General features: G+C 36.0%; 2 protein-coding genes across 2 annotated transcripts; both read left to right on the forward strand.

Annotated features, from left to right (window-relative positions):
• Positions 1-2480: 2480 nt before the first annotated feature.
• Positions 2481-6332, forward strand: LOC113691807 (nuclear pore complex protein NUP43). Its single transcript, XM_027210106.2, has 5 exons — positions 2481-3282; positions 4490-4559; positions 5258-5489; positions 5618-5691; positions 5809-6332. Exons 1-5 carry the CDS (start codon positions 2618-2620, stop codon positions 5860-5862), a joined length of 1095 nt encoding a protein of 364 aa, XP_027065907.1. The 5' UTR covers positions 2481-2617; the 3' UTR covers positions 5863-6332.
• A 1380-nt stretch (positions 6333-7712) lies between these two features.
• On the forward strand, positions 7713-11137 carry LOC113691830 (large ribosomal subunit protein bL35c-like). Its single transcript, XM_027210128.2, has 3 exons — positions 7713-8106; positions 8207-8323; positions 10891-11137. Exons 1-3 carry the CDS (start codon positions 7840-7842, stop codon positions 10966-10968), a joined length of 462 nt encoding a protein of 153 aa, XP_027065929.1. The 5' UTR covers positions 7713-7839; the 3' UTR covers positions 10969-11137.
• Positions 11138-13044: the final 1907 nt, after the last annotated feature.

Consider the following 13044-nt stretch of genomic DNA (forward strand, 5'->3'; position numbering starts at 1 on the left):
ACTATTGGATTTTTGTATTCTAACAATATGTCTTCTTGTGGCTAATTAAACTCAAAGAGGATCTAGACCTTGCATTTGTTGAACTGTTTCAAGAATCAATCCTGAGTTCATGCTTGAAATTGCAGGAGCAAATTCTATGTCAACACCGAGAAAAGTCTAGAAATTGAACTGTTTACTATAATTTCCTTTTTGATATCTTGTTGGGCATTGAAAAAAAAATCGATTGGACCAGTCGAACGGCAAACTAGTGAGTTTGTCTTTGTTCCTCCAGCACTGCACTTGTCTCTATGTGAATTCTGAAGACAGATTTCATGCACTTTACTTGTCTCTCCAGCAAGCTTCAGAATAGAGTGACTATTAATCAAAACTTCGTGTGAGAGACCGATCATCAATCTTCTGATTTCTTGGAAAGCAAACATATGAGGAAGAAGCAAAATGGGAACACAACAAAAGCAGCAGCCTTCAGCAAATCCTCGTTAAATTCTCTTTTGAGATAACTCCAATTCTTGACCAATCTCCACTAATGAAGATTAGCTGAAAAGACCAGCAGACATGATTTTCTATTAATAGGTATGATCATGCATATTCAGCTATATAATATACCCAGCATCGATGAATCCCAATGAAAAAACTGCAACGGCAGACTGTGCAAGAAATTCGGTTGTTTCAAGTTCTTGAATTCTCAGACAAATCTGTTTTCTTGGCCAATGGGACTGTGGCAGGTTTTGTGAGAGTTAGATTTAGCAGGGACAAAGAAAACCTTGCCACTACAGGAAGTGGCGCCTTGCAGCGTCAGCATTTTGTTTTCATTTAGAACCTGAGAGTTCTAAACGCTCATTATCTACTACAATATCAAAATGAGTGGCTGGCATTGAATCTTGAAATTCATGTCATCGTACCGAAAGATAAAGAAGTTAGCAAAACCATGGCCAGAAGTCAATTTATCCAACTACGACTGTTGTAGCTCTAACCACAGGTTTTAGCCTTTTTTTTTTTTTTTTTTTTTTCCGAAACGATATTAGAACTATATTGATCATCAACTAAACTTTACATTTGGAGCAAAGGCCCCTCATTTCTTTACAAAAGTGCTCAACAGCACAGAGGATTAAACCATTCCTCATCATGAATAATGCCTAATGCATAGTCTCCAACTTTAATGCTAATATGATTATCAACTTTAGCCTATAGGGGGAAGTAAAAAACAACAACACGGCACTGGTCAAGTTGTTTTAGCTAATCTTTAAAATTAAATTGGATTTTATCTCCTATTACTGTTTAGCTTGTGTTTGACCATTGAGTAGGATTTTGACTTGCAAGTGGATATAACTACAGTTTATACAAAGTATTAAATGATGTTCGAAATTAGAGGAAGAGAAAAAAAAGAGAGAGAGAGAGAGGAAGTGAAGGGGGATATGCTTTCGGTAGATTCAATTATATAGCTATGAGAATATTAAAAAAAAAAAGCACACATTTTGAGTTAATATCAAAAATAGGGTTGAAAAATGAATAAACTTTCTCGATACTCGAATCGAGTTCAAATTAATAAAAATTTGTTTGAGTTTGATTTATCAACTAAACAAAAAAATTTGAATAGCATTTTATGTTTTTTAGAACTTAATAAAAACTTTTTTGAATTCGATTTATCAACTAGTTAAACAAAACTTGAATAGTATTTTATGTTTTATAATAAAAAAAACTCATTCAAAATCGATTCCATAAATAAATAAGACAAGTTTGAACAAAATTTCAATTTCGCTAAATTAATCAAACAAGCTTGAAAAATAGGGTGTTTGGCTTGATTAGATTCGTTTACACCTCTAATTAAAGGATATGTCCTATTGCAATTATACTCTAATAACTCTTTTATTTTTTTTAAATTCAACAAGTGAAGTCGAGATTAATGTTCTTACCGTTTGATTTGAGTTTTAGAGAAATGTGTGGTCACTTTACTACTAGCATATAACTTACAATAGAATGTAACTCTTATATGGTGGATCAAAGAAAGAAATTGAAGATAATCAAATATGTTTCTTTAATTTAACGAAAAATGACCTGTTTCATCCCTCATATTTCATAAAAAATTCTTTTCATCCCTCACATTTAAAATGAAACACATTGGTCATTCACATTTAAAAATCCAAACTTTTACATCCAAGAAATCAACTCAGCTGTAAATCAAACCATCTAACAACCCCGTTACAAATTTTAGTGATAGAATTGGTAGATCACTCGCAAAAATATAGAACATATAGACAATTTGCTTACTTTAATAAACATCTTTATTATTGTGGGAGGATCCCCTTTAAAGGTTGATTGAGCTCCCTTCCAGTCAGTAATTGCTTGTACAGCGAAATTTAGTGGGTACCGCCTTTAGATGGTTGATTTTCATAGGATTGTTGAAAAAAAATAAACATCTTTATGATGATGTATTTGCCTTTTATTTTTATACTAATTTGAAGTTTGAACACACGAGTCACGACGATGCTAAATGTGTTAGTACCACTACGAAGAAAAACAAGTGGTGAAATGCAGATACAAACTGTCATCCCGCCCGCTACTCAAACTGCCATTAATTCTCTAAACCCTCCCAAAACCCTAACGTCTCCATCCAAAAACAATGGCCCTCACCATTCCATCCCCCCAACCCACCTCCCACTCTCCGCCTTTCCAAGTCCATAGATTCCCTCAGGACCAGTACATAGACGCCCTCCGGTGGCTCCCCCAGCTCTCCGCCTTCCACCGCCACGTTCTCCTAGCCACTTTCAATTCCGACACCTCCATTTCGTCCCTCCAGACCCTCACCTACACCCCCAATTCACCTCCCAATCTATCCCTTCAATCTTCTTACCCGACCCCATCCAGAATCACATCTCTCAAGACCCTTTTAATTCCCCAATCACCAAAACCCCTGATTGTAGCCTCGACCCTTTCCGGGTCTTTGCTGTTTTTGTCTGCTGATTTAGTTAATGGGTCTCTGGATTTTGAGTTTTCAGTACCCGAAAAAGGGTTCCATCGCGGACCCGTTTCGGGGATTGATGTGGATGGAAATGGGTCTGGTAGTGTTGTGAGTGTTGGTGAGGATGGGAAGATTAATCTGATTGGAATTGGGAGTGAGGGGAGAGGGAGCAATCAGAGGTTCTTTGATAGTAATGGGTTGGTTTCTTATAGCACTGTTAAGTGGGCTTCGCCGTTCGAGTTTGTGACTGGTGGATTGGGATATAGCCTTCAATGGTGGGATCAGAGACGGCCCGGCGGACCGGTGTCTCAATTCAAAGGCAATTGGTAACTCATTGTACCTTGAATTTTCTCAAAGTTTGGATCTTTTCATGTTTCATAATGTATTCATCTATGCTTTTTCATATTTCCTTTTTCTGTGTAGTATAAGGTCTATTGCTCCTTTTGGTTTTATCTCATATGATGCTCTTTTTTCTTCTTTGGGGTTGGTTTTGAACTTAATTGAGTGAAGCCAAATCATTTGTTTCATGTAATTATTTACCTAGCCTAATAGTTTTACTTGTTAATGTTGTGAATTAAAAAAATCTGGCATGTAACAGATCGTATGTTTGAAATGCTGCTGGTTTGCAGGATTGCCTGATGAGAAAAAATATAAGCACACAATTAGAGCAAGGAGTGAATAACAAATTGTTGGATTTGTGCAGGGAAACTCTTAGAAAGGAAAATTTTTTAAGGGAATGAATTTGTGCAGGGAAGCTGTTTGGTCTTTTAGAATTTGTTATTTCGTGAACTGAAGTTTGTCAGAGAAAGTTTTCTGAGAAGAGCATTCATTAATAGCAGTATAATAAGCTTTGTCTTATTTAACCAAACAAATTTGATGAAAGAAATGCTTCATTTGGTTGAGACTATCAGCCAACTTCGGTTGTTGTTATGCAATGCTAAACACTTAATCCTTGTTTCTTGCTTTTAAACTTCATAGGTCTAAATCTGATGATTAATGAGGCCCATTTTAACCTGTTATGTCACATGGTAGTCTAATGTATAACTATAGTATGTCTATGTATCATTTTCTTCCTTTTGATAAATGAGAAGCTTTTCAAAAGGTACAGAAGCTTTAATGAATATCTCATGCTATGAACTTAATGATGCTAAAAGTTGCAGCACTGGATGTTGAACACTTTTCTTTCTTTATATTTAGTTGTGTGGCGTCTCATGATGTAGTTGTTCAGAATCCTTAACTAGATCAGGATTGTTGTTATGAAACTGCCAAACAAAGTTCCATAAGTTAATGGCCTAAACTGCTTTGCTAATTCATGATAGTTAAACATCTGCTTTGGTTTCATACTTGGGTGTTGAAACTGATAATCTTTTGCTGGGAGTTGTAGAATTGGTTTATTTGACTTGTTTATGGAGTACTTTGGCTGCAAAACACTTTATATTCTTAGGTGTGACCAGAATTAAAAGTTAATACCATTTTCGTTGATCTCTTCTATTGGTAAGTTATCTAAAATTAGTTAGTTTGTTGATTCTACAGGAGTTCTGGAACTACTTCTGGTATTGTGCACTCAGTCGATATTCATCCATCAAGAAAGCACACTTGTCTTGTAAGCTTTCTTCTGTATCAATCTTCACAAGTCTTGTTATGAGCTGTTGTTAGTTAACATAATTTGCTTGGGTCTAATAAGCACAAAGAAATCAGCAGTCTCAAGGAGGTTAGTTTAGCGGCACTGATTAATCATTTGTCATACTCTGTTTCACAGCCAAAATTTCTTGAAGTGTGAATTTCTTTGGTATCAGAACTCAAAAGGGATATATACTAGTCCAATAATTTTTTGAACAGTTAATGAAATTGAAAGGTTCCTATTTAAGGTGCATGAAATAGCATACCTGGATTATGCTATGGCTTTTAAGGTGCATGAAATAGCATACCTGGATTATGCTATGGCTTTTAACAGACTAATTATTGTCTAGCATGACAGGAATTTGAAGTGACAGTTCCTGCTGCTTCTCTTGTTAGCTATGATCATGGAATAGATCTACATAATATGAATGCCTAGCACTAGTTACTGTATAAAGAACATGTCGTTGTTGGGGATGGCTGTAAATGAAATATTGTTACATGCTATTTGATAGGAATGTTTTGCAGCTCCATACCATTGTGTAAAGAAGTTTCACAGCTTTCCATTGTTATTTTATGACTTAGAGACAAAAACTCTTTCATGGTTTACAACTCTTAAATTGTTTCATTAACAGCTTTATCGTGGTAGAATTTGAATTTTGTGTTATTATCATGTGTCTGAAGGCAGGAGGCTCTTCTGGGACTGTGTTTGCATGGGATCTTCGGTGGCAGCACCAGCCTGTAATTCTTTCTGGGGCTGGGACCCCTGAAACTTATTCTCCATCCGAGAGTGAGATTTGGGAGGTCCAATATGACAACTACACTCATTCTTCTAATATCCGCAATGTCTCATCATCACGTGTTCTTCCTGCAATGATATGCTCAGAAGATGGCATTCTTGCTGTGATTGAGCAAGGTAAGCATCTTAATTTCTGGTTAACTGTTTAATGAATTCCTCCTTGAATTTCCATTCCTTAATTGTTGAAAGAGTTCCACTTTATGGTTATGGCTGGAACTGATTCTGTTTGTTTTTCTACCGGATAGGTGAAGTACCGATGGAGCTTCTGGCTGAACCCTGTGCCATCAATAGCTTTGACATTGACAAAGAAAATCCTTCAGTAAGTGGAAGTTGTGTTACTTCTGCTTTTCGTTGAACTAGTTTACTCTAATTTTGATAGATTTGGAGTTATTATTTAATACATTGCACCAATTGATACTTCCATGTTTCTGTACAGGATGTTATATGTAGCTTGGAGTGGGAGTCTATAGCCATCCTGACAAGGTCATGATTTTCAGCATTTGATCCTAAAGAAAGATTGTTGTATATTGATCCTGTGTCGATAATTTTTCATTTTCCCCCCTGAATGCGGCTGGTCTCAGCCAAGGGAGTTCTCTTTCGAGTGGAATGCAGCTGGGTATTTTGCTTGGTCCATGGTGATTTTGCCAACCCCGTGTCTTTGTTCTTAATTAGTGGACCGATGAAACCTGAAAGCAATTGAAGTGAAAAGATTGTACTGTTAAAAGAACAAAGTGCTCCCTTTTGTATCCAATGAATAGTGCTCCTCATCCGGGGCATAAGAACATGGATGGAAATGAGAGATGGATGCTAGCAGGGATCTATATCCAGCCCCTTCCTGGCAAAGGGGAAAGCATTTATATTATTCATTTAGATGTCAGCTGACTTGTAAAGAATCCAGTACTGCTATTGTTACAATTTCAGGCATCATCTGAGTAAAAAGAACAGACAATTTTCAAAGTAGCCTTTCTTGCTTTTGTTTTCTTTTTCCCCTTGCTATTTTATAGCGTTTAATCTTTGTTTTCTTTCATATTTGTGAGGGGAAGAGTTGCGAATTACCACCATATATATATATATATATATATTTGTCTACACAGGGGTATCCGGGTTTTCGGACTAGTAATACCTAATGATCCGATTAATTCCTGTGACCCGGGAGAGGATGCCCCACTCCACACCGAGCATTTGCACACAGGACTCGAACCCTGGTTGGCCAGGACCTTTTGATCGCCATACCCTAGCTAGGAGGAGCGGATCGCTCGAGCTAGCCCGCGGGTCGAATTACCACCATATACAAATGCAGAAAGTTGATAGCCTGATAGTTCTTGGTGGATAAAAGACCTTAGAGAAATAATCTGAATGGTGTCCCTGTATCACAATTGCCATCTAAGTAAACACGGACAGACAAATTCAGAACTGAGACGAAGTATGTACCATGCATACGTGAACAATCGAGTAAAAAGCAAACAATAAACAAAGAACGAACTTTGGTGCCCTCAAAAGAGGTTTCGAAATAATTTACAGATACAAGCAATTTAACTATAGCTACTTCATGGGTTAAGATTATCTCAATTGGATTTCTGTCCACTGATCTTCATTTATTTATATCTAAATTACTACAAAATTTTTAAATCATTTGATTATGTTATTACTTTTCTTTCGATCCCTAGATCAACATACAGAAAAACAATATTCTTTTGAGAATATTTTGACATTCAATTTATGTGAAACATTTGAATGGTGGAAAAGTGGACCAAAATTGAAACAAATTTTGCAATGATTAATCAGACTATAAAACTTAGTCAAATTCATACAAAATTTCATATATAACTAATACGTGTAATGAAATATATTATGAACAATGTTAATTTTTAAATAAATTTTATTAGGATGTAATGGAGGGAAATTCTCTTCAATGCAATGGAGAAAAGTCTTGTCTCTGCTTCATACGTGCATCTCAATGATTACACCAAAAAAAAAAAAAAGAAAATAAAAATCTCAACATCCCTTGCCTCAAAAAATTTCATCAACATCGAGATTATTAAACTTACCAAATTTCTAATACATGTTTGTGACTAATTATAAATCTAGGAATTAATATGGTCTAATTATTCAATTTAAAGGTCTCATAGAAGCACCACCAAGAAAAAAGAAATAAAATACAAAATGGTTCCTTTTTTTTAAATATATAATGTACAAACAAAATGGTCTTAATATAGTCCGAAGTCTTTATTAAGAATTAAGAATTTTGCTTTCAAAGAAAGAAGTAAGAATTTTGCTTTTCAAAAAAAGAAGTAAGAATTTTGGATGAAAATTTTGCTGGCCGTTGTTGATGCCCCAAAATCCCAAAAAAAAAAGTCACCACACATCATTCTCCACATCATCTCTCCGGTCTCCCCTCCACCCTCCCAGAGATCCTCCCCACCCAAGCCCTCTCTCCCGGCGGAGCTGCACTACAGTGGCCTAAACCATGGCATCATCCCCAATTTCAAGAACAACAACAATGGTATTCTCCTTAGGCATAAAGGGTCCCCAACAACATCACCCAGTCAGGACAGTTCACCTCTCTCCCTTCGCCAAGAAAACTTCACTTAGCCTCAGCTCTACTTGCAGCATTTCTGGGTTCACCCCAGTTGTGCTTAACAGGCTCTCCACTGTTGCTTCCCCCTCCCAGATCAGTAATCCACAGTTCCTCACTATCGTCTGTGCTAAAGGCTATAAAATGAAAACCCACAAGGTATTTTTTTTCTTTCCTTTTTTCTTGTTGAGCTTTAATTTTGTTGAATTGGTTTTTGTGAGCTGTATGAAAGGGTGTTTATATTCTCTGGGATTTTTAGGCTTCCGCGAAGCGGTTTCGGGTGTCTGGAAGTGGGAAGATTATGAGGAGGAGAGCTGGGAAGCAGCATTTGTTGGCAAAGAAGAATACTAAGAGAAAATTGAGACTCTCCAAGATGGTTTGCCTTCTTTTCTCAAGTTCCTCATGATGCAATTTGAGATCATTTCTAGTTCTTGTTTTATGTTTTACGGTTCTGTCTACTGTTTTGATCAATTAACTTGTGTAGAAGTGAATTCTAATTGGTTTATCTGATCACCTGTTGGAAACTTTAATCTTTAAATAATATAATTTTGGTGTACAGTGTATGTTTTTTTCCTTTGACCTCGTCCCAACTCTGTTGTATCAAGTTTTCAAATCATACATATCTTCATAGGAGAAATGCCGTGATTTAGATACAGTAAGAAAGACAATGAAATCAAGTGTTTTTAATATTTTGTTGTAGCTCTTTTTTTATCACTGCCAAAACGATCAATGTTGTCCAAGTGTAAACTTAGCCTTGAACACCTATGGGGGCCAGCTAAGGGGCTCAATACTGGCCTTCGGATATTGATTTCTTCTTTTGGACTAGTTAGAATCAGCGATGTGCAAGTTTGAGCTTGTGTTTTGGTGATTTGGAAGGGATAGAAGAATTCTAAAGGTGCAGAGTGCCAAAACCAGGGGGAAACTTTATAGTAGAATGGTGAGCTTTTTCTTTGAGGAAGAGCTAAGTTTGCTTGGTTGATTGTGTAAACTGTCTAAGAGAGCAAAAGAAAGAGGTTTGTCCCTTCACACTATCCTGAGGTTAATATTAGAGTATGTCCTTTGAAAGCAATAGGTTGGTGGAAGGAGGAAAGTATATTGGCTAGTCATTACATGAGGTTGGGGCTTTACAAGGAGTCAGTGCTAATCTGTTTGGTTCCTGAAAGAGAACACTTTAAGAAAGTTCACTGAATCAAATGGATCCAAGAGAAGTAGTGAAAAAGGAAGAATAGCATAAAGAAACAAGGCATGGTATCCCTGTATGCAAATGGGTTTTGATTTGATTGGGTTAAAGTTTGTTTGCTAATCCAGTTCACAGTTTCCTTCTGCCAATCTTAGCAATCAGAGTGACCAGGTAGCCTTCAGAACTTGCAAAAATATTGGAGGTCATGTTCTACTAGGAGACTAGCAATGATTGGATAAATATCGTGGAGAGCTCCTTTTAAGATTTCAGATCTAAAAAGATGCTTAGCCACACTTAATTCCAATCTAAGTCCATGTAAGGTACAATAACATTACATCTTGGAGAAGTGACTGAAAGAAAGATGAAATTGTTGGATGGTGTAAAACAATTTTTTTTCCCCTAAAGTAAGTGATTTATGCTATGGGAAATTCTAAGAGTGCTGACTAAGGTTGTGCCCAATTAAGCCTGCTCCATGGTCACTCAAATTTTCTAGTCTCAAGCTACTTGAGTTTTGTTCACGGGCACAGTAATGCATGCTGTAAAAGCTAACTTCATCTTTACTGAGGCTTGACTTGCTAAGACCTTTTTTTGCTTTCCCTTCCTGTGGCAAGTGGGTTACTTGCTCAAAAAGTGTGATGGAAATTTTTGAACGTGTTTTTTCTGAAACTTAATTAACACTAGAGATTAGCTAATTTGAGCTTAAGGTACTATCTAGAGTTATATTTGGTGGGTGGGAACGTGCATAAGTGCTGCCTGAGATCTTATATTAAGGTCAGGCTTGTGCTGGCAAGTAAAGGACTTATTTGTCTTAATTAAACCTACTTAATCTATTTGCTATACGTTAGAAAGGAAAAAATGCCATTGCTTAAGATCAATAAAAGAAAATTTGAACCATCACTGGTCATGGAAACACACAAAGAACGAAAGAAAGAAATGGCTGATGAAAACAAGAATTGAAGAAAGAAAATTGTTGTCTGTTTGTTATTCCCAATGCTTTGCACAATTAAGAGTACTGGAATTGGTCCATTGTCTTCTTTGGGGAACTCACTGCTATAGGAATTGGAGAAATCTTCCCTGATAAATGGACTTTAAGCTTTCTTACAGATTGTAATGTCCTTTTTGAAAGATTAAGTTTAAATTTGTGCAGAATGTGTCTTTGTGATGGTTAATCAAAAGCACAATGCAAACTGCTTGAGCACTGTACCTAGAATTTTAAGTCTAACAAAAGGAACATTTAGACCAAGTTTAGGGTGTCATTTGGCTATTGAGGGACAAGTAAGAAGTATACCTTCATATACTTCACGTTGTTGCATGTTATTTTAACCCTATGGAGATTCATAAGTTGCTAAATGCTAATGTAATGAGGACAATCTTGTACGGAAATCAAGAAATGGAACAAGACTTTACAGATAAATAACAAATAAAAAAATCGAGTGAAATGCTTAAGCATTTTTGGTAAGATTCAGAGTCTAATCAGATGTAGCACTTTGATTGAGTTCAGGGCTTCAACATCATATAGGTTTTAGAGGACAGATAGGTTTTAGAGTTCAAGGCTTCTTCGATATTTTATGCTGTGCAGCCTGTAGTTGCTTTTGAAAAGAGGAAAGAAGCCTCTCATTAAGCAAACTCTAGTTAGCAAAATCAGAAACATGGAGATATATTAATGAAACATGACAAATCAGAAGTCCCTTCATCTACTAAACTGTTAGTCTCGAATCAACTCATTGGGCTTCTTCATCATACGCTTTTCATGCTTTATGCAGGTGCAAGTTGACCAGAGCGACTACAACAATGTAATTGGTGCTTTGCCTTATTTGAAAGTAAATCGCAAAGCGAACTAGAGCTGATGCAGATGGGCACTGCAGCAGATGCTGTGTTATTTTTTTTTGTACTGAAGCACGTCTTTTCTACGTAGAGGAAGTAAGCAATCCATTGTTTGCCCTTCCCTTCCATCTTAGTTTGTATTTTATGGTCTAACCATCTACCTTATAAAAGAACTTCTGCTCGCTATTACTTTTGCAATGACTTTACACCATGAACTCACGTCTAGCAAAGTTTTTTCTTTTTTTTTTTTATTTATTAAAAAAAGACAAAAAAAATTTAGAAGCCACCTTGTGATGGTAAGTTTACCATTCCTGGTAACGACATTGACAAGAAGTATTAATCCGTTGGTAAATAGCTGCTGAATAGACAAAGTGGATCTTTTTCTTCTTCTTCTTTTTTTTTTTTTTTTTTTTTTTTCTGTTTCTTTGTTGAACTGTTTAAATGCTATTTTCTGCTTTAGCAACGCTAAAACTCTGCTGATCCTGTTGCAGAGAACTCGTACAATCGCACTTACAATCCTATTAAGAGATTTAACATTCCTTTCGAGTTGATAAATCTTAAGGCCCTGATAATTGCAGATAGGATTAAGCTCCTTTTTCCGGGTCCTTATTTTGGTGGGAGTTACTGTACTTTCTCTTGTCCACTAGAAAGCTTGCTTTCTGTCTCGAGTATATCTGGCAATTGGACGGGTTGTATTGGGTTTTTCATTTAAATGAGTTATACCTAATCCGTTCAACTTTAGATTGGGTTAATTTTGAGTCAGGTCATATTGGATTATCTCAAACCCATGACCAAAATATGACTCAATATATTAATTAATAGATTTTGTTACATAGACTCTCTCAAATACATTTTTACATACAAAAAAAATTTCACACGCATAAACACATTTTCACATAAATAGACATATTTTCATACACTAAAACACTCACAAATACAAACACACATCCTCTTCTTAAGCTCTTTTGAAATTACACATACAAGCACACTAAAATACACACTATTACTTGGATGAACTCATTATTTTTTATACAAGCAAGGATTTTCAAATTGGGTATAGCTTTGGTCCAAACTATGAGACCGAAGCAACAATTTTTGGTCCAAATTGAATACAGCAACAATTTGCAGGGATTTTTAACTGGTCAGATCTGGCTTCAGTATAGTCTAGGATGCATATTTGGGTGTCACCATGATGATTAAAGCAGTATGCCTGAAAGAATGTAAACAAAAAAAAAAAAAAAAAATCCAATTTCTAATATGATATGATATGATGTCTGCAATTATTACTTCGCAACAATTCACAATTTGCAAATACTACTGTGCTAATATGCATATATTATAAAAAAGCTCAAGCCACAGAATAGGATGCAACTATAGATAAGACTTGGACTAGTCTGCCGAATAAAACTTTGGCCAGGGGATGTTTTGCTTGATCCAACATTTGGCTTCATTACATAGTTGCTGGTCTTTTCTTATTTCTTGATTTTAATTTATTTATTTGTTTTTTTAACTTAAGTTGGGTAATGAGTGCCCAACACAAATACTCAAACCGTCCAAAATACACGTGAATTTTTATTACCCAACCCAAAATTGACCCAATACCCAACTTACCCAACCCAACCTCTCAAATTAGTGGGTGGTTTGGATGGATTGCTGGGTGTTGGGCGAAATTGCCAGCTCTAGTCTTGAGGTCAAGAAGCCTATGCTGTGTCCTTAACACTAACGCCTGATCCTGGTTTGTTTGGATTGTGTTTTATTTGGAATATTTTTACTGTAGCACTTTTTGTGATGTGATGTGTGTAAGATAAAAAGATAATTGAGAAGATAAAAAGGTGTATTGGAAATTGTAATGATGATGTAAGCAGATAAAATTAGGGAAATAAAACACAATCCAAACAAACCAGAAGATGCTTTTTGAGACCAGGTTTATGATCCAGAGATAATGAGGTAAGCGGCATACTGTCATTGCACTTGGTAGAAATTTTTGTTCAACAATTACTACAATAGAAGATCACAGGTGCTTTCCCAATCTTCTACCAATAATGGTTGTGATGTTCTTGTCATTAAATTCAGCCATTGAGCATCATTTCAAA

Source organism: Coffea arabica, chromosome 6c, assembly GCF_036785885.1.
Source record: "Coffea arabica cultivar ET-39 chromosome 6c, Coffea Arabica ET-39 HiFi, whole genome shotgun sequence".
NCBI lineage: Eukaryota > Viridiplantae > Streptophyta > Magnoliopsida > Gentianales > Rubiaceae > Coffea > Coffea arabica.

What these genes read in the sequence shown, in the direction of transcription:
- LOC113691807 (XM_027210106.2), top strand. Translation starts at nt 2,618, where the DNA reads ATGGCCCTCACCATTCCATCCCCCCAACCCACCTCCCACTCTCCGCCT. An exon ending in TCTTGCTGTGATTGAGCAAG is followed by an intron (nt 5,490 to 5,617) that starts GTAAGCATCTTA and finishes TCTACCGGATAG; the next exon opens with GTGAAGTACCGATGGAGCTT. An exon ending in TTGACAAAGAAAATCCTTCA is followed by an intron (nt 5,692 to 5,808) that starts GTAAGTGGAAGT and finishes GTTTCTGTACAG; the next exon opens with GATGTTATATGTAGCTTGGA.
- LOC113691830 (XM_027210128.2), top strand. Translation starts at nt 7,840, where the DNA reads ATGGCATCATCCCCAATTTCAAGAACAACAACAATGGTATTCTCCTTA. An exon ending in ATAAAATGAAAACCCACAAG is followed by an intron (nt 8,107 to 8,206) that starts GTATTTTTTTTC and finishes TGGGATTTTTAG; the next exon opens with GCTTCCGCGAAGCGGTTTCG. An exon ending in AATTGAGACTCTCCAAGATG is followed by an intron (nt 8,324 to 10,890) that starts GTTTGCCTTCTT and finishes TGCTTTATGCAG; the next exon opens with GTGCAAGTTGACCAGAGCGA.